Source organism: Acipenser ruthenus, chromosome 18 (genome assembly GCF_902713425.1).
Source record: "Acipenser ruthenus chromosome 18, fAciRut3.2 maternal haplotype, whole genome shotgun sequence".
In the NCBI taxonomy this organism is placed as follows: domain Eukaryota; kingdom Metazoa; phylum Chordata; class Actinopteri; order Acipenseriformes; family Acipenseridae; genus Acipenser; species Acipenser ruthenus.
The window spans coordinates 22,774,673-22,790,556 of NC_081206.1; the positions used below are offsets into that span (position 1 = coordinate 22,774,673).

Below are 15,884 nucleotides of genomic sequence, written 5' to 3' on the forward strand. Positions count from 1 at the left end.
GGGCTCCCGCCACACTCTATCCTGCCGCGAAAGTGCGGCTGGGGGAGCTGGTCTCCTGACCTCTCCCCCCTTCTTCATGGCCGGCAGTTCCCCTCCGTGGGGCTCCGACCACATGATCTCCAGCCGCGAAAGTGCGGCTGGGGGAGCTGGTCTCCTGACCTCCCCCCCTTTCTTCATTTCTGGCAGCTCCCTTTCATGGAGCTCCGGCCATCGTGTAGTGACCCCAGGCGAAGCAGGATCCCTGGCGACCCCAGGCAAAGCCGGACCCTCGACGACCCCAGGCGAAGCAGGATCCCTGGCGACCCCAGGCGACGGCAGCAGCAGCGGACCCTCGGAAGGCGACGGCAGCAGCAGCGGACCCTCGGAAGGCGACGGCAGCAGCAGCGGACCCTCGGAAGGCGACGGCAGCAGCAGCGGACCCTCGGAAGGCGACGGCAGCAGCAGCGGACCCTCGGAAGGCGACGGCAGCCGCAGCGGACCCTCGGAAGGCGAACTCGGGAGGGGAGCCCCTGGCCATGGAGGCGGCAGCGGGAGCTCCACTTCTCCCTCGTACCCTGTGTCCTGTGGAGAACAAAAGGCAGCCCCAGGCGATGCAGAACAGCCATCCCCAGGCAATGGCGATGGTGGGAGGGGAAAGCAGTCCTCCCACAGCGGCTGAGACGGAACCAGCAGGTATTTACCCTCTGCTGGTGGAGCTGGGAGTGGCAAGCAGTCCTCCCACGGCGGCTGAGGCGGAACCAGCAGGTATTCATCCTCTGCTGGTGGAGGTGGGAGGGGCAAGCAGTCCTCCCACGACGGTTGAGGCAGAACCAGCAGGCATTCACCCTCTGCTGGTGGAGGTGGGAGGGGCAAGCAGTCCTCCCACGACGGTGGATGTGGAACCAGCAGGCATTCACCCTCTGCTAGTGGAGGTGGCGGAGGCAGAGGCAGCTCTTGCTGCTCTGCTCCTGGTGATGGTGGAGACAGAAGCAGCTCCTGCTGCCCTGCTCCTGGTGGTGGTGGAGACAGAGGCAGCTCCTGCTGCTCTGCTCCTGGTGGTGGTGGAGGCAGAGGCGATGGGGCGGATGCTGGCCACTCAGAGGGAGGCTGTGGCGGCTGGGCTGGCGTGTGCCGTGCTCCCTTCAGCAGCATAAATAGAGGCTGCTGGGGAACACCAGCATCCTGCCCTTCTCCCCCCCAGAAAAATTCAGGGGGTTGAGCCTGTAACTCCTCCCCTTCTGGCTCTTGGGACTGCAGCTTGGGTCCTAAGGCTGTGGAAGCGCAGACTTCCACCTCTTGGGCTATGGACGCACCGACTCCCCCCTCTTTGGGCTGTGGACGCACCGACTCCTCCCTCTTGGGCTGTGGACGCACCGACTCCTCCCTCTTGGGCTGTGGACGCACCGACTCCCCCCTCTTGGGCGTAGGACGTTCGGGCTCCTCCCACTCGGGCGTAGGACGTTCGGGCTCCTCCCACTCGGGCGTAGGACGTTCGGGCTCCTCCCACTCGGGCGTAGGACGTTCGGGCTCCTCCCACTCGGGCGTAGGACGTTCGGGCTCCTCCCACTCGGGCGTAGGACGTTCGGGCTCCTCCCACTCGGGCGTAGGACGTTCGGGCTCCTCCCACTCGGGCGTAGGACGTTCGGGCTCCTCCCACTCGGGCGTAGGACGTTCGGGCTCCTCCCACTCGGGCGTAGGACGTTCGGGCTCCTCCCCAGGCTGTGGAGGCGAAACCAGCAGGCATTCTCCCTCTGCTGGTGGAGACGGTAGCGATGGCTCCTCTCCCTCTGATGCTGGAGACGGTAGCGATGGCTCCTCTCCCTCTGATGCTGGAGACGGCAGCGATGGCTCCTCTCCCTCTGATGCTGGAGACGGTAGCGATGGCTCCTCTCCCTCTGATGCTGGAGACGGTAGCGATGGCTCCTCTCCCTCTGATGCTGGAGACGGCAGCGATGGCTCCTCTCCCTCTGGCGCTGGAGACGGCAGCGATGGCTCCTCTCCCTCTGGCGCTGGAGACGGCAGCGATGGCTCCTCTCCCTCTGGCGCTGGAGACGGCAGCGATGGCTCCTCTCCCTCTGATGCTGGAGACGGCAGCGATGGCTCCTCTCCCTCTGGCGCTGGAGACGGCAGCGATGGCTCCTCTCCCTCTGGCGCTGGAGACGGCAGCGATGGCTCCTCTCCCTCTGGCGCTGGAGACGGCAGCGATGGCTCCTCTCCCTCTGCTGGTGGAGACGGTAGCGATGGCTCCTCTCCCTTTTGTGCTGGAGATGGCAGCAGCAGGGTCTCTCCCATATCCGCAGCCAGGTAGTTGAACACCATGGCTGCGATGTCTGGGAGGGAAGCTGGGTGGTGTTGCTGTTCCCAGGCCTCCCAGCGCTCCCCATCTCTTGCCCACAGGAGGTTGATCACTGCAGGGAGGGCTTCCTCATAATCCCTCCCCGGCTCCACCAGCCAGTCCCAGACTCCCTCAGAGGAGAGTGCATTCGTCCTCTTTGGAGGATGCAGGTCCTCCCTCACTGGACGCTCTGGCTCCTCTTTCTCCTGCCATGGAGGGGGTTGGTCGGGTGCTATGTGACCCACCTCCCCAACAGCGAAGCACCACTCCTCACCTTTCAAGCAGGTGGGGCAGACGTCCAGCATGGTTGAGCTACAGTGGGACCTGCGACCGGCCCCACGCTGCTGTAGCTGCTGCTTCCTCCGTCCGCTTCTTCCCATATTTTCTTTTTTTTTTTTTTTTTTTTTTTTTTTTTCCCCAAAAACCACACAAAAACACTTTGAAAAAAAAACGAACAAAAAAAACGAGCTTTTCTTTCCTGGTCCGGCTATTGGAGTCGTTTGTTTTGTCCCACGCAGGACACCATATGTGACAGTCTGGCTCGCAGTGGTGTGGTGGATGACGTCACGGACCAGGAAGTAACTGACTCCAAACAGTGGATGGGCGGGTGAAACTGAGTGCAAAAGCACTCAGCGTATTTAATAACAAACAAACAAAATATTTAAACAAAATACAAACAAAAGGGCACGAGGGCCAAACGAATAAATAAACAAACAAGTAAGTGCCGTGCTGGATTATCCAGCACGTATTAGCAATTGTTTTTTAAATATTATCCTTCTCTCCTCTCTCCGCTCCCCGTACTCTCTACTCCAACACCCCAACATCAAGTGCAGAGAGCTGCAGGTTTATATACTCTGGCCGAGGGATTTAACTAGTTGGTAATTATCTTATTATCCCCCGGCCAGAGTCTGCACGCGTTTGGTAAGGATGCATGACTGTCAGCTATTTAAGTAATCAGTAGCTGATCAGCCATGCATCCTCACGGGGTTTTTAAACAATAATAAAAGACGCGGCGCTTTTACCCGCGCCGCAAACAAAAATACAAATAATAATAAATAGGGGCGGGACACTCCGCCACAGTTCCCCAGCACAATTCAGTAATAATAAGCAAGGTTAACTTACTTGAAGTGAGGCAAAACAGAGGGAGACAGCTTCCAGCTGAGAAAAAGTAAAAAGGAACTGTAAATATGAACATGAAATTGAAAAATAATGACAGCACCAAAAAAACTAAACTGAACTAAACTAAACTAAACTAAACTAAACACGAAAGATTTCCGCTAGAGTATCTTGGTTTTGTACTGGCATGTGTTCATGTACAAAAATATATAGCAGCTTAATGGAGTGGAGACTGGCATAGATGATTTTGGCTTGGAAGGTTGCGAGTTCAGTGCATTGGAGAGCAGTGGCTGGAAGCCCATCTGCAGGGGAGGTTCTGTAAATTCCAGCTTGGTTAAATTCAGATAGAGAAGACCACAGTTTGCAAATTAACCCTCCAACGGGCGAGTTAAACCCACCAAGGTTCTGAAAGCAATTAGTGAATCGACAGAAAAGGTATTTAAATGGTTAAAACATATTACATGCTCCCTTAATCAGGAGCCAATGTTAAGAGTCAACATGGTATATGTAATTCACCTTATAATGAGAACAGAAGTCACGTTATAACGGGGTAGCACTGTATTAGAAAAAAGAAAACAACAACAAAAATGTTGAGTCATTGGTTTAACTGCTCCTAATTGTGCCTAAATGGTTTCTTGATAGTTTTTACATATAACTGAATGACATTTTTCACCCAGTGCTGTTGATGAGATCCACTACACACTCAGATAGGGGTACACCACTGTTTCCACATACCATTCTTTGGATTTATAAGACCCCTGGTCATCTTCTTTTTCATAGCTCTGTCCAACTCAAGAAGCTTCTAACGGTGTAAGACATTTAATTAAATTCTGCAGAATGTACTTGCCAAAATCTGAAATACAATGTCACTGCTACCTATGGTATTTTTTTTAATTAATTCAGACTGTTCTTTCACATAATGACACAGACTCCTGTGTTTTGAATCCAAGCTAATTTCATCTTAATTGGCTTACTTGTTTTTTCTCTAATTTAAAGATATCGATAAGCCTTCCTCTAGAAAGTGTTACACATATGAGAATATTATGATGGGATTCATTATAGTGATAACTGACCCTATTCACAAAGTTTTAGTTTGTTATTCTTAGAAATGTTTCAAACTGTGTTAAAGACTGTATTATAAGTATCCATGACATTTCGTGATGGTTTCTAATACTCCTTCAAATGCCATCATGAACTATATATATACTGGGATTCAGATGCACATTAGATTTACAGTTATGGTTGAGATTTTTACATCCTCTATGCTCTATCTTTATAAAACTGAATTGCATCTGCTTTTGATGAATCAATGCCATTATTGCCTCCATCAATAATAACAACAGTACATCTTAGTATAAATTGTGTTTGTTTATAATTACAGTCTTTTTGGTCAGAATTCTCTCTAAGCAATAAATGTTGACTTTATGAAAGAAAATGTGGAAGTAATGCGTTGTACCAGAAGGCTGTTACAGTATGTAAGTATTGACCTTATGTTTGTCTAAAATACTCACACAGACATTTTAAACCTAATGGTTTGATTTACCCTATTGTAGCCATAAAGGCGCATATAATAACATGCACATACCACTATGACTTAATTCTAAACAAAGTAATATGCTGGTATTCAATTCCAATTTGATGAGCACTTGACATAGTAAATGAAAAAAGATTGAAAGGCAATTACATTGCCTACGCTGAGTACTGAAGCGGAGATGATCTTAGCAGATCATTATTTGATGTTTATGCATAACTATACATCGATTATTTTACTCATCAAATCAATGTATTTTCATCTTTTGTCCAATCTAATACGTAGCAAATCAATAAAAACAACTACAGATAGATCCTGCGTTAAAACCTAGCCGATCCAAACTTGCTGTCTTAAAGATGTCAAGTTTTTTGGTCTGATAAAGCCATAATTTACTTTTTTTTTTTTTTTAAACAAAAATTGTGTGATTAATTCCCTACACATATTAAAAAATGATTATTTTGGCTTTTTAGTGGTAAATCCATATTTAATTCCTGGGACAAATCAATAACTTTTTTAATTAGTTGAAAACTGTGAATGAGTTGAGTATGCTTACAGTGCTTATAAATATTATAAAGGTTTATCTAAATACAGTAAACATTACATTTACATACTTATATTTACTGCTACAATCCCTGGATATATTTCTTGTAACAGCCACCTACATTTCAGCATGGTTAACTTTTAATACACATCTTCACCATTTCTTTCAGTATATGTGTCTTGTTTCTATATAGACTGGATCACATGGGATCAGATGTGCTTTTTCATATGCTTCTTTCATAACTTTAATAACTAAACCATTATACATTTAGCAGTGCTTAGATTTATATAAATGATTTGACCAGAAGTCTTTATCATTATCTTACAATATATAAAGATATTGATAAAGATTTATAGTACTACTGTACAATATACTATGCTGTTCTGTGATCAGTGGTCCTTCAGAGGCTTTCTCATTATCTTGAGTTAAAATGGTAAAGAAGGATTCCATATACTTTCACAAAGACCTGATTGCAGGCTGACAAATGAGTATCAACTTCCAATAGACCTTGGGTACTGAGGGTCCATGAGGAAGAAGTCAAGCATATTGGAGAGTGAGGACTCCAGGTTCAACGGCATGGTTTGAGACAGTATAGCTCAGTTTTTTTTTTCACTCATACCCCAATACATTCACAGAACCTCGTCATATCTAGCACATGAAAGAGAGAATCACTATTAAGAAATGTTGAGGTAAAGTTAATAAAATTCCATTTACAAATAATTATGTGAACTCAGTTTTAAAAAGGGTATTTACAGTTAATTATGTATTTTTGTATTTTTTTTCAAAAGCAATGTGACCGTGTATGTCCTCAGGCAAGCGGATGTGTATCAATGACTCCTGTCAGCAAACTTCCAGATTTGCTTTCATCAGTGTGCTATTTTCTACCTGGTAAATAACATATGAGTCATTGTGGATTTTTGTTGTGCATAAAAAAGAACAATGTATTTGCATTTTCTTTGCTGTCTGAAAACAAATCATGGTTAGAATGGTTATTGGTGCTGTATCAAATTGTCCACATTATTTTCAGAGGCTGACTTTGAAATGACTTTGGATCCTTTGGCCACGATCATAACTATGGTTCTGAAAGAACTCAACAAGTTTTCAAATGGGCTAGGTTCATATGACACCAAGAGACACTGATTGTGTAGGCTATATCGATGTACAGTGTCCATGCAAGACAATGTTTGTTTTACATTGGGTTTCATAGTATTGCTTTAATTTATATTAATTCATCCTTTAAAACCGATGTTGTGCTCTGTGCCATGTAAATATAGGCTGGACTAAAATTGGAAGTGGCAAAAAAAAGTATTTTTTAGTACTTGTGCCCAGAAAAATCATACTAGCTGCAAATACAAATTTCTATGTGTTACTCGGCACACTCCTATTAGACATTTCAATATATTCTGCTGTTATAATATTCTTGTTTGTTTGTTTGTTTGTTTGTTTTGTTTAAAATGTATATTTGAAAGAAAATAGATACCTGTATAGCTAATTGTGAAGGCTGCATCTATCCTAGAACATGGGTCTTGGATATAAACCTTTTTAGCTGCAGAATCATGCTGGGAACCTTTAGTTTGAAGTTCAGTCTAAGACCTTTGTCTTCTGTGGTGCACTCAAGTATTTTTCTATGCTGCAAAAGATATAAACAACTTCAAATGATTGTTTTTATATGAGTCCACTGAGATTTTGGGAAAATAGCAAATGCATCAAATCCTATGTGTTTAATGCATTTATTGCTTCTTATATAATGCAATATTTCTGCTACATTATCCCTTGGTATTTATGTTTTTACTTACAACACGCTACAACTACACGTAATTACAGCCTCTGGACTGAAAATGCAGTGCCTCTATTCCCAAGACCTGTAGAGATACAGAACAGCAAATTGCATATTGAAAAATGATGAAATCATAATGCTATCTAGGACATTATTATTATGTTTGTTTAAGAATGCTATACATTGGAACTTTTATTAAAGTTCAAGAAGTAAAATAAACAGAAATGAGCAAATCAATCATATTTAAACAAAATGACACAAGTAATATAAGATGTTATATGATCCTACATTAAAATCGCCTACTAATAAAAACAGAATCCTTCAGACAGGAATTATATTTCATTTTCTACGGACGCTAGTTTAGAATTGACAAAGCCTGTAGATTTTAGAAATCAGAATCTGCCTTTTTCTGAAAGAATACATACAATTTCATTCAAATCTAATAGCCCATCAAAACTTTCTTGGCAATTATTTTAAGCCATGTAAATGATAACTCTTTGCAGTCAGCCAAGCATAAAACAAGAAGATGAAGATGAGACTTATTCCTACATCATTTCATTCCATTTAATTGACAAGCTCTTGCTCGGTGTTACATTTTGAAGATTACAAGTACAAACTGAATCTCAAGAACCCAATCCACCACCAGTTAATCGTTTTCAGACCTGTTGGCAAATGAATCTACATTTATAATAAGAAGAGTCATACACCAAGTGTATGCAGGCATTTAAAAGATTACCAGACGTGCTTCTGTGTTCTGAAATTGAATAAATGTCTTAAAATAAATGCATGGGACCATTAACTGATAGTGCTTCTGTAAGTGTGCTAATGTTAAGTCTGTAATTTACACACATTGATATATCTGTCTATGCATTTCCGTATTAGTATGGTTTTATGGGATTTTACTGTAGCAAACTGTCCTCCGTGGTTATTGATTAAACTGTCTATTGCCATTTTTGCAATGTGTATGTATTTCGTATGAAATATTGTTTATCAGAACATGAGTTAATACCAGTATAGTTATGTAAATATGAGTACAGTGCTCCCTCGCTATAAGGCTCTCGATTATGACGCGCCTCGGATATAACGCTCCTACAGCATGTCCTCCAATTCCCTATACTAGCGATTCATGCAATATTTCTACAGTAAATACAGTACTGGAAGAGGCTGTGTGGTCCAGTGGTTAAAGAAAAGGGCTTGTAACCAGGACCCTGAGCAAGTCACTTAACCTCCTTGTGCTCTGTCTTTCGGGTGAGACGTAATTGTAAGTGACTCTGCAGCTGATGCATAGTTCACACACCCTAGTCTCTGTAAGTCGTCTTGGATAAAGGCGCCTGCTAAATAAACAAATAATAATAATAATAAAGTACTGGTGTTGTTCAAACTGTAAACAACTTCTCAGTTTCTGTCTCTCCTTTTTGATACAGTATCTGAACTGAAGAAAAGCTGCACTTTATAACACAGACATCTTATTCAGCATTTGTTTTATAACTAAATAAATATTAGGCCTATTATGTGGTTATCTTTCCTAATGTATTTACTTTTTTTGGTGCAAGAGGACCTGCAGCTTTCTCCCTCTTCCCATCCCGCTTCGAACTGAACTCCTGACTGCCATCTATCCAGGCTATTTATACTTTAAAAACTGCTAATTAAATGGGAATGTTGCCTTTTTTTGTTTTTGTTTTTGTTTCTTTTTGTAAAAATATAGCGTTGATTACATGGTGCTTTATGCATGGTTAATTCACGGAAAGTTACATTTTTGCTTCACTATATGTGCATTATAGAGGGAGTGTGGCAATGTGCCCCGCCCCTGTGTGCTTATTATGTGTTGTATGTTGCGTGCGTGTGTTAATGTTGGTGTATAGATTGGTACATGGGATATAAACGGGTTTGTGTTTCACGTGTGATTTAAAAAGTGTAGATTTGTATTTAGGCACGAGGAGGGCACAAATCACTTCACGTGCCGGTTAAATATAATATGTAAGCACGGGGTTGCACAGAATTAATTCACGTGCTGGGATTCAAGTGAATAATTAATAAGTAATTGAATCCCAGCACAACAGTATATATAGATGCACGTTCTTTCACTCAGTGTTGGGTGTTCGGTGAGTGGAGAACGGGATTGGAGACGGAGGTAATTGTGAAGTATAAAAGTGAAATAGTTAGAGTATCTGCTCACCGTGTTTGTTTGTCTGTCTAGTCCGTTTTGTTCGTCTATTTATTTTGGCCTCAAGTGCCGTGCCCTGTGTTTTGTCTGTTCAAACCTTTTATTTTCTGTTCTGTTTATTAAATGCTGAGCGAAAGCATTCGCTCAGCTTCACCAAACCACACCTCTCTGTCTGTTTATTTCCTGCTTCTGGTCTGACGCCACCCACTCCGGCCGTCTTTGTGACAGGGAGTTATTTTATTTTGATTTTTAGTCAGATGTGTGTTATGTGTCCTGCGGCGCCCCCCACCCCTCCCACGTTTATAACGCTCATATTGTGTGTGTCCCGAGACCCACGTTATAGTGAGGGAGCACTGTAGTAAAAATGAAGTATATGTCTGTTGTAACACAGCAGGGAGGGGGTTAAAGCCTCCCTGAGTGGAAAACATGTGCGGAATGCACATTTGTTTAATTTAATTGTTTTACTTTATTGTTTAATTGATTTGTTAATTGTTTTATTATTAATTATCCCCTGCACCTGGTAGCTATTGTTAAATTAAAACCAGGTGCAGGGTATTTAAGAGAGGCAGCTAGTCTGCTCAAGGCTGCTGAGGAGAAGGAGGCAGAAAGGTGTGCTCTGCTTCCTGGCAGTCATGAGTTAAAGTAAGTGCTGTATAAAAACCAGTGTGTTTTGAAAGGACGGGGAAACAGCGTAGCTGTCCCGTGTTAGCCAGGGTGTTCCTGTGTGTTAGTTAGTGCTCGTACAGAGCTAGGTGTTTATTTTGTGTGTTTTGTTTGATTTTTGTGTTTATTAAACATAGCGCACCAGCGCTTAAAATCCATTTCTGTCGTGTTGGGTCTATTTTTAAAGGGGCAACGAACCCGAGTGGGTGAAGTTCTTTTACACTGTATATTGTTCACTCTACGTGGTTTTTTTTAGCACAGATGAATACATCACTTGTTTTTTTAATGAGAATGTATGCAGTAGCCCCACACATGCTCTCAGTACCTGAATATATTCCACAGCTGCATTATTCAGAGCTGTTTGATAGTTCTAACTACCAGCAAAGAGGATACTAATATACAGCTTATAGATGTATGTGTTGTATACTGCACAGTCAATCTGCTCACAATAATGTGGCAATACCCTGTAGATGCCAGCTATGGCAGATGCATTTTAAAAGAATAAAAGCTGCACACCCCTAGTGGTCATTTTTCAAACCTCCTTACTACAGTCAGCACTCACATATCTGACCCTATAAAATTTTGACTTCAGTGATGGTTAAACGTGTGTGACGCATGTGTGGTTATTTCATTTTGGCCTGTTCCAACACAAAAAATATACAACATCAAAAATACATTGCTGAAAGGACTGTGTTTTAAAATAAGCGGTTTCCATTTAGATGTATTGTATTGGTTTTGTTGGTACAGTACTATTAACCAGACTGAAAGTAAACAATATCTTTTACAATCCATGAAATTCCCTTTTAGCTGTAGCACCAGCACTGGAAATCAATGTAAAGGACCAAAAACCTAAAATGTCAAACTACTTTCACCCTTAAACATGTTTATAACTGTGTTATTAGGCATAAGTAACCTGAATAATGCATTATGGGCCTGATTCACAGTTTTTGTTGGCGTTAGTAGCATTTCTGACTTAATATCAGTGCTAATAACCTTCTTCAGCAAATGATCTAACCCACAATGGTCTGTCTGTGTGCTTAAATTAGTGCTATCTTTTCTTAATAGTGTTAAACTGTTACTGTGTTAAAGTGTTAGGATTTAAAACATAACACATTACTTTCCCTAGCTTCCTGCTTTGTTGTACGTATTCTTACAATATCTTTTTCAACATAATGGTGATTGTTTTGATATTTTTATAAACATATCCCTGGTCATAAATCAGTTTTGAGTAGTTATGTTTGTGTTACATCAGTTATGCATCAGGTCTTTCCATGAAAATGTCTTCTGAATTCAAAACATCGCCTGGTTGAATTCGACCTGATCAATCAGAAACATTTAATTGGTTCCTGATTCCTCTGACAAAGTTCACCTTTTTGATTGGTTTGTATGTCCGTCATCTTTTCCATGATCATACCTGCTCGCTCCGGCACAGGTTCAGAGGAGCGGGAACAGGTTTATGAATATGCACGTCAAGCTGCATATAATGGCAATAAATAAATAAATGAAGGACTGTTTGAATGCTGATATCTCAGACATACATTTTCTCTGTGCCTCACAGACAGAAGAAAAAATGTAAATTTTATCACTAAACAAATGATTAGTTACAGAAAATCATATCATGGTAAAAAGGGTGGTATTAACGCATTTTTTTAATTTATTTTTCAATTGATTTTTTACCCCATTTTTTACCCCATTTTGGGCAGACACATGCGTCCTCTGAAACGTGTCCTGCCAAGCCATCTTTTATCACACTGCAGGTTCACAGCAAAGCCAACAGACCTATAGTGCCAGAGGACAACACATATCTGAATGGCTCCACAGCAGACCCGCAGGTGCCCTGTCAGCCACAGGAGTCGCTGGTGTGTGGTGAACCGATGATTACCCTGCCGACCTGAGCCCTCCCTACCAGGGCGGCGCTCTGTCAATTGGCCGCCGCGGCCTGGGAACTCCCGGTCACGGTTGGCAAATGACATAGCCTGGATTTGAACCAGTGATCTCCAGACTATAGGATGCATCCTGCACTCCACGCAGAGCGCCTTTACTGGATGCGCCACTCGGGAGCCCCCGTATTAATGCAAATTGATTATTCATGAAAGCTGATCAAACGCCATGGGAAAAAAAAACGCCATTAGGTCTTTTCTGAATCACATCGGACGCAAGGAGTAAAGTTTGGGGAAGTGATAACAACACACTAGTCTGTTTTACCACTGGTACGTGAATTGGGCCCTATGTCTTACAAGAAAAAATGTTATAAACAACATATTAGCTATGCAGCTCTCCAATGGTTTGATTGTAACTGAAATGTAAACTGGATCTTGCTTGTTTTGGTCTTACTTCACAAATAAACACATTGCTAATGAAGAGCACTGGAAAAATTCAGCCAGAGCCTGCTAATATAGATATCCTAGGCTTTGAAATGTGGACAGCAAACTTAGCAAGTGTCTTCTGAAATGGAACAATGCACTAAACATTAAACACAAGAACAAGGAGTTATAAATTGTTTCTCGCACCTCTCCCGGCAGTTGAAATGATATAACCCTATGATAGTTTAAAGGGTCGCTTCTTAGTGGCAACCAAGGTGCAGCTAATAAGGAGTTTACAATGTGTATCATTAGCACTATCCATAGTATGAGATTGCAGGAGCGAGGTGTAGATGAAGAAAATGACAGTCTTGTTAAATCACTGCAATGGAACTAGAGGGGCAAAATGTTTCATGTAGTTATTAGGATTTCTCTAGCAGACTAAGAATCATATGTATTTCTGTACCTTATACCCTATTAAAATCTACCAGCTTTAGTGATTCCTTCTTTTACTTAATTAATTCATTTTTTTAGACCTTCTATTATTATTTTCAAAGGAATGCTAATGTGAGAATACTGAAACAACCAGGAGATATCCCTCAATTTTGCCTTGAGTCCGTGATAACTAACAGTGTAAAACATTTACTGTCATGTATTATTGCATTTTAAATATTTACTCTATCTTATGACCCCTGACAAAGTCAGACTATGGTAACAAAATCATCGCTTTTTTTTTTTGCTTTTTGGTGTTAACGGCCCTAGAGGCTATTTAAAAAATACTCTTGGAAAACTGTGTTATTCAGAATTAAATGCAGTGGTTCACAATCTACAGTTTGAATCACATCTCCAGATGTACACTTTGTGTTTGTATTTCCAGGGAGCAGTCCGTTCAGTTGACAAACGGCCCTCTAATGTAAAGTCTGAGTGCTACGAATGTTCAAAGAGCTAAACTTTTCCAAATTCCGTTTCCTTATGTCTTGAAAGGGGACATTGTAAACAAACTCCAAAGAGGGTCTGGTGACACCATAAAGGCCGCAAAGGCCTTTAATGGAAAATACGATAAATTTCAAATATCAAAACTAATTTTATATTAATTTTATTCAGAATACTACATTAATGGCTAACGTTGCTTAAATGTTTTCCTTTATAAAGTGCCAATATGCTGCCAACTTCTTTAATTCAGACCCATTGATTTCTTTCAAAATTCATATGTTGTTATTCAACAATGAGTTATCTTTCCTCACAAGTACATTTTTGCATTTCCTTATAAAGAACCACCACATTGTTAAAACTGTGGCCGTTATGCTAAAGATACTAGCTGATGCACTGTAACGTTTTGCTTTGTTTTGCTCATTGAATCAGGCTTTTCTTTATACTGTAGTTTGCAAGCAGCAGGCACCACATACTCACAATTAGGTGATACCTTAATTAAATGTTATCAACACTATCATTAGTACCTATGTATGCTTTATATTTCAAAAGAGGCAGGGAATTCAAATTCAGGACATTGGCTATAATAGGGAATCTTTAGTTACAGACTTTTGAGGCAGATGCTGTCCATTATTCTAGTAGTTATTCAGAATGATCTTGTGATCTTAGATAACAGAAATCTAATTTTAGAAAAGGTCAAGAATTTTGAATACCATTTTTCCTTAAATTTGATACAGCATGTAACAAAAAAAAGATATTGCATATAGCAGAAAAAAAAAATCTTATAATCTGTATTTGTTTATTTCTCGTTTTATTTTTTTCCCCTTGAAAACTCTAGCTCCTAATAAAAACTACAGTGTAAGACAAAAATACAATTATTTGAATATGTATGTAATGTAAGTAGTGTAATTAAAACTATTTCACCAGTTGGAGCTTCAAAAGGAAACTAATAATGATAGTGGGGTAGGGTGACCCAAGGTCAGGCTGTTTCTAAAGGTTTTTATTTAAAGCAACAAACATATGTAGTCTGGTTTTAAATTCTATTTTCACCATTTGTTGTGAAGATGGCAGATTTAATAACAGTAAGAGCTGTTTTGTAATGGCATTATCTGGGAATTATCAGCCAGAGTATTACAGTAAAGAGATTTGGTTCTCTGTGTGGAATTTATCTTCTAGACTGAATCATCTTTAGTTAAATTACATTACCAAAACTACTAATAATAAATCAGAGGGAGGATCTTCCAGGCAGTATGGAAGTTAGATCAAATTGATAAGCATTTCTTCAAAAGACTTTCATCAATCTAGCATATACCTCCTGAGAGCCAAATATTTATATAATCCTCTTATATAGCATTATAGCAAGATAGATTTAAATCCTTCCCTTTAACTATTTTATCTGAATTCACTGGAAAAAAAAGGATTTCAGGTAACAGATGTATTACTTTTTTTCATTAATCTGTACCCTAAATTGAAATCTGTTGCAAGCCAGAGCTTCTCTGACTAGAGAGAACAGTTTAACCAGTTCCTATACAACTAACCCTTTAGTGCTCTACACACTGGATCTCTGAGATTACTCTCCATGCTGGAGAAAATAAACTTGAAATCCAATAGGGTTTTTCTACACAGAAAGAAAAAAAGGTCAAGCTAGTTTTGACATTGTCAGCTGGGGCACTGTTGGAAGCTGATAGGATTTACTCTGTCCCTAGGAAGGTTGTCTGCAGTGTCTCTAAAGTCATTAGAGCAAGGATTTTCCTGGTCCGTAAGCACAGTGGCTTGCACATGTTGTATCAAATCTGTGTCACAGCATGTTTACACCTTATATTAAGTACAGTGCCCACTTGAAAACCCCAGAGATGTACCCTACTTAGCTCAATCCAGACGGTTGTCATGCTGATGCGCTGGGGAGGCCGCACTTTGGTTGATCCCCGGAGCCAGCATCGCAGCCGTTGTGTGTGCTGATGCGCCAGGGAGGCAAAATAAGCTGATCCCTGGAGCCAGCATTACACTTCAGCCATTAACACCAGACAGAAGGATATCTACATCATCATATGGAAGGAAACGTAAATGGATGGAGACGCATATGGATCATATTAGTTTACTGTAAAGCTACGTCTTAGTTGGTGCTTATCTTGGCGAGAGCCGAGTTCAAATCAGCATGAAGTTTTAACACCTACTCTCGTGTAATGGAAATCATGAAGATCTGGATACGTCCAGTGACTGCTGTGAATAGTGCAGCTGGCAACAAGGGAAAGACCTTGTGACAGCCTGGAGAGACAGCTGACAGGAGGAAAGAGACCCCATTGGGGCTGGTAAGGGTTAGCTACCCTTGTCGGCAGTATCCAGCTCTGTGTTTACAGGATGCTGGAGACACCCGCCCAAGGCTTCTAAGAAATTAAAGAGAAAAATACCCCTAGAGTCTGCGAGAGCGGGGGCGGAAGATGACTCAACGTTGGACAACACGGTTAACGACTTAGGAACGGAAACGGATATGAGTATGGAGAGTACTTCACAAAAGACTAGTTCAAGATCTGCAGTTAACAAAGACATG

General features: G+C 41.5%; 1 protein-coding gene across 1 annotated transcript in view; it reads right to left on the reverse strand.

The window, feature by feature from the left end:
- LOC131698714 (proline-rich protein 36-like) overlaps positions 1 to 1,354 on the reverse strand; it is a 113,719-nt gene extending 112,365 nt beyond the window's left edge. The window contains exons 1-2 of the mRNA XM_058992180.1: positions 681 to 1,354; positions 250 to 561 (exon numbers count right to left, since the gene is read on the reverse strand). Of these exons, the coding sequence (XP_058848163.1) occupies positions 250 to 561; positions 681 to 1,131 (763 nt within the window). The 5' untranslated portion in view covers positions 1,132 to 1,354. The remainder of the gene's footprint in view (positions 1 to 249; positions 562 to 680) is intronic.
- Between the last annotated feature and the right edge of the window lie 14,530 nt (positions 1,355 to 15,884).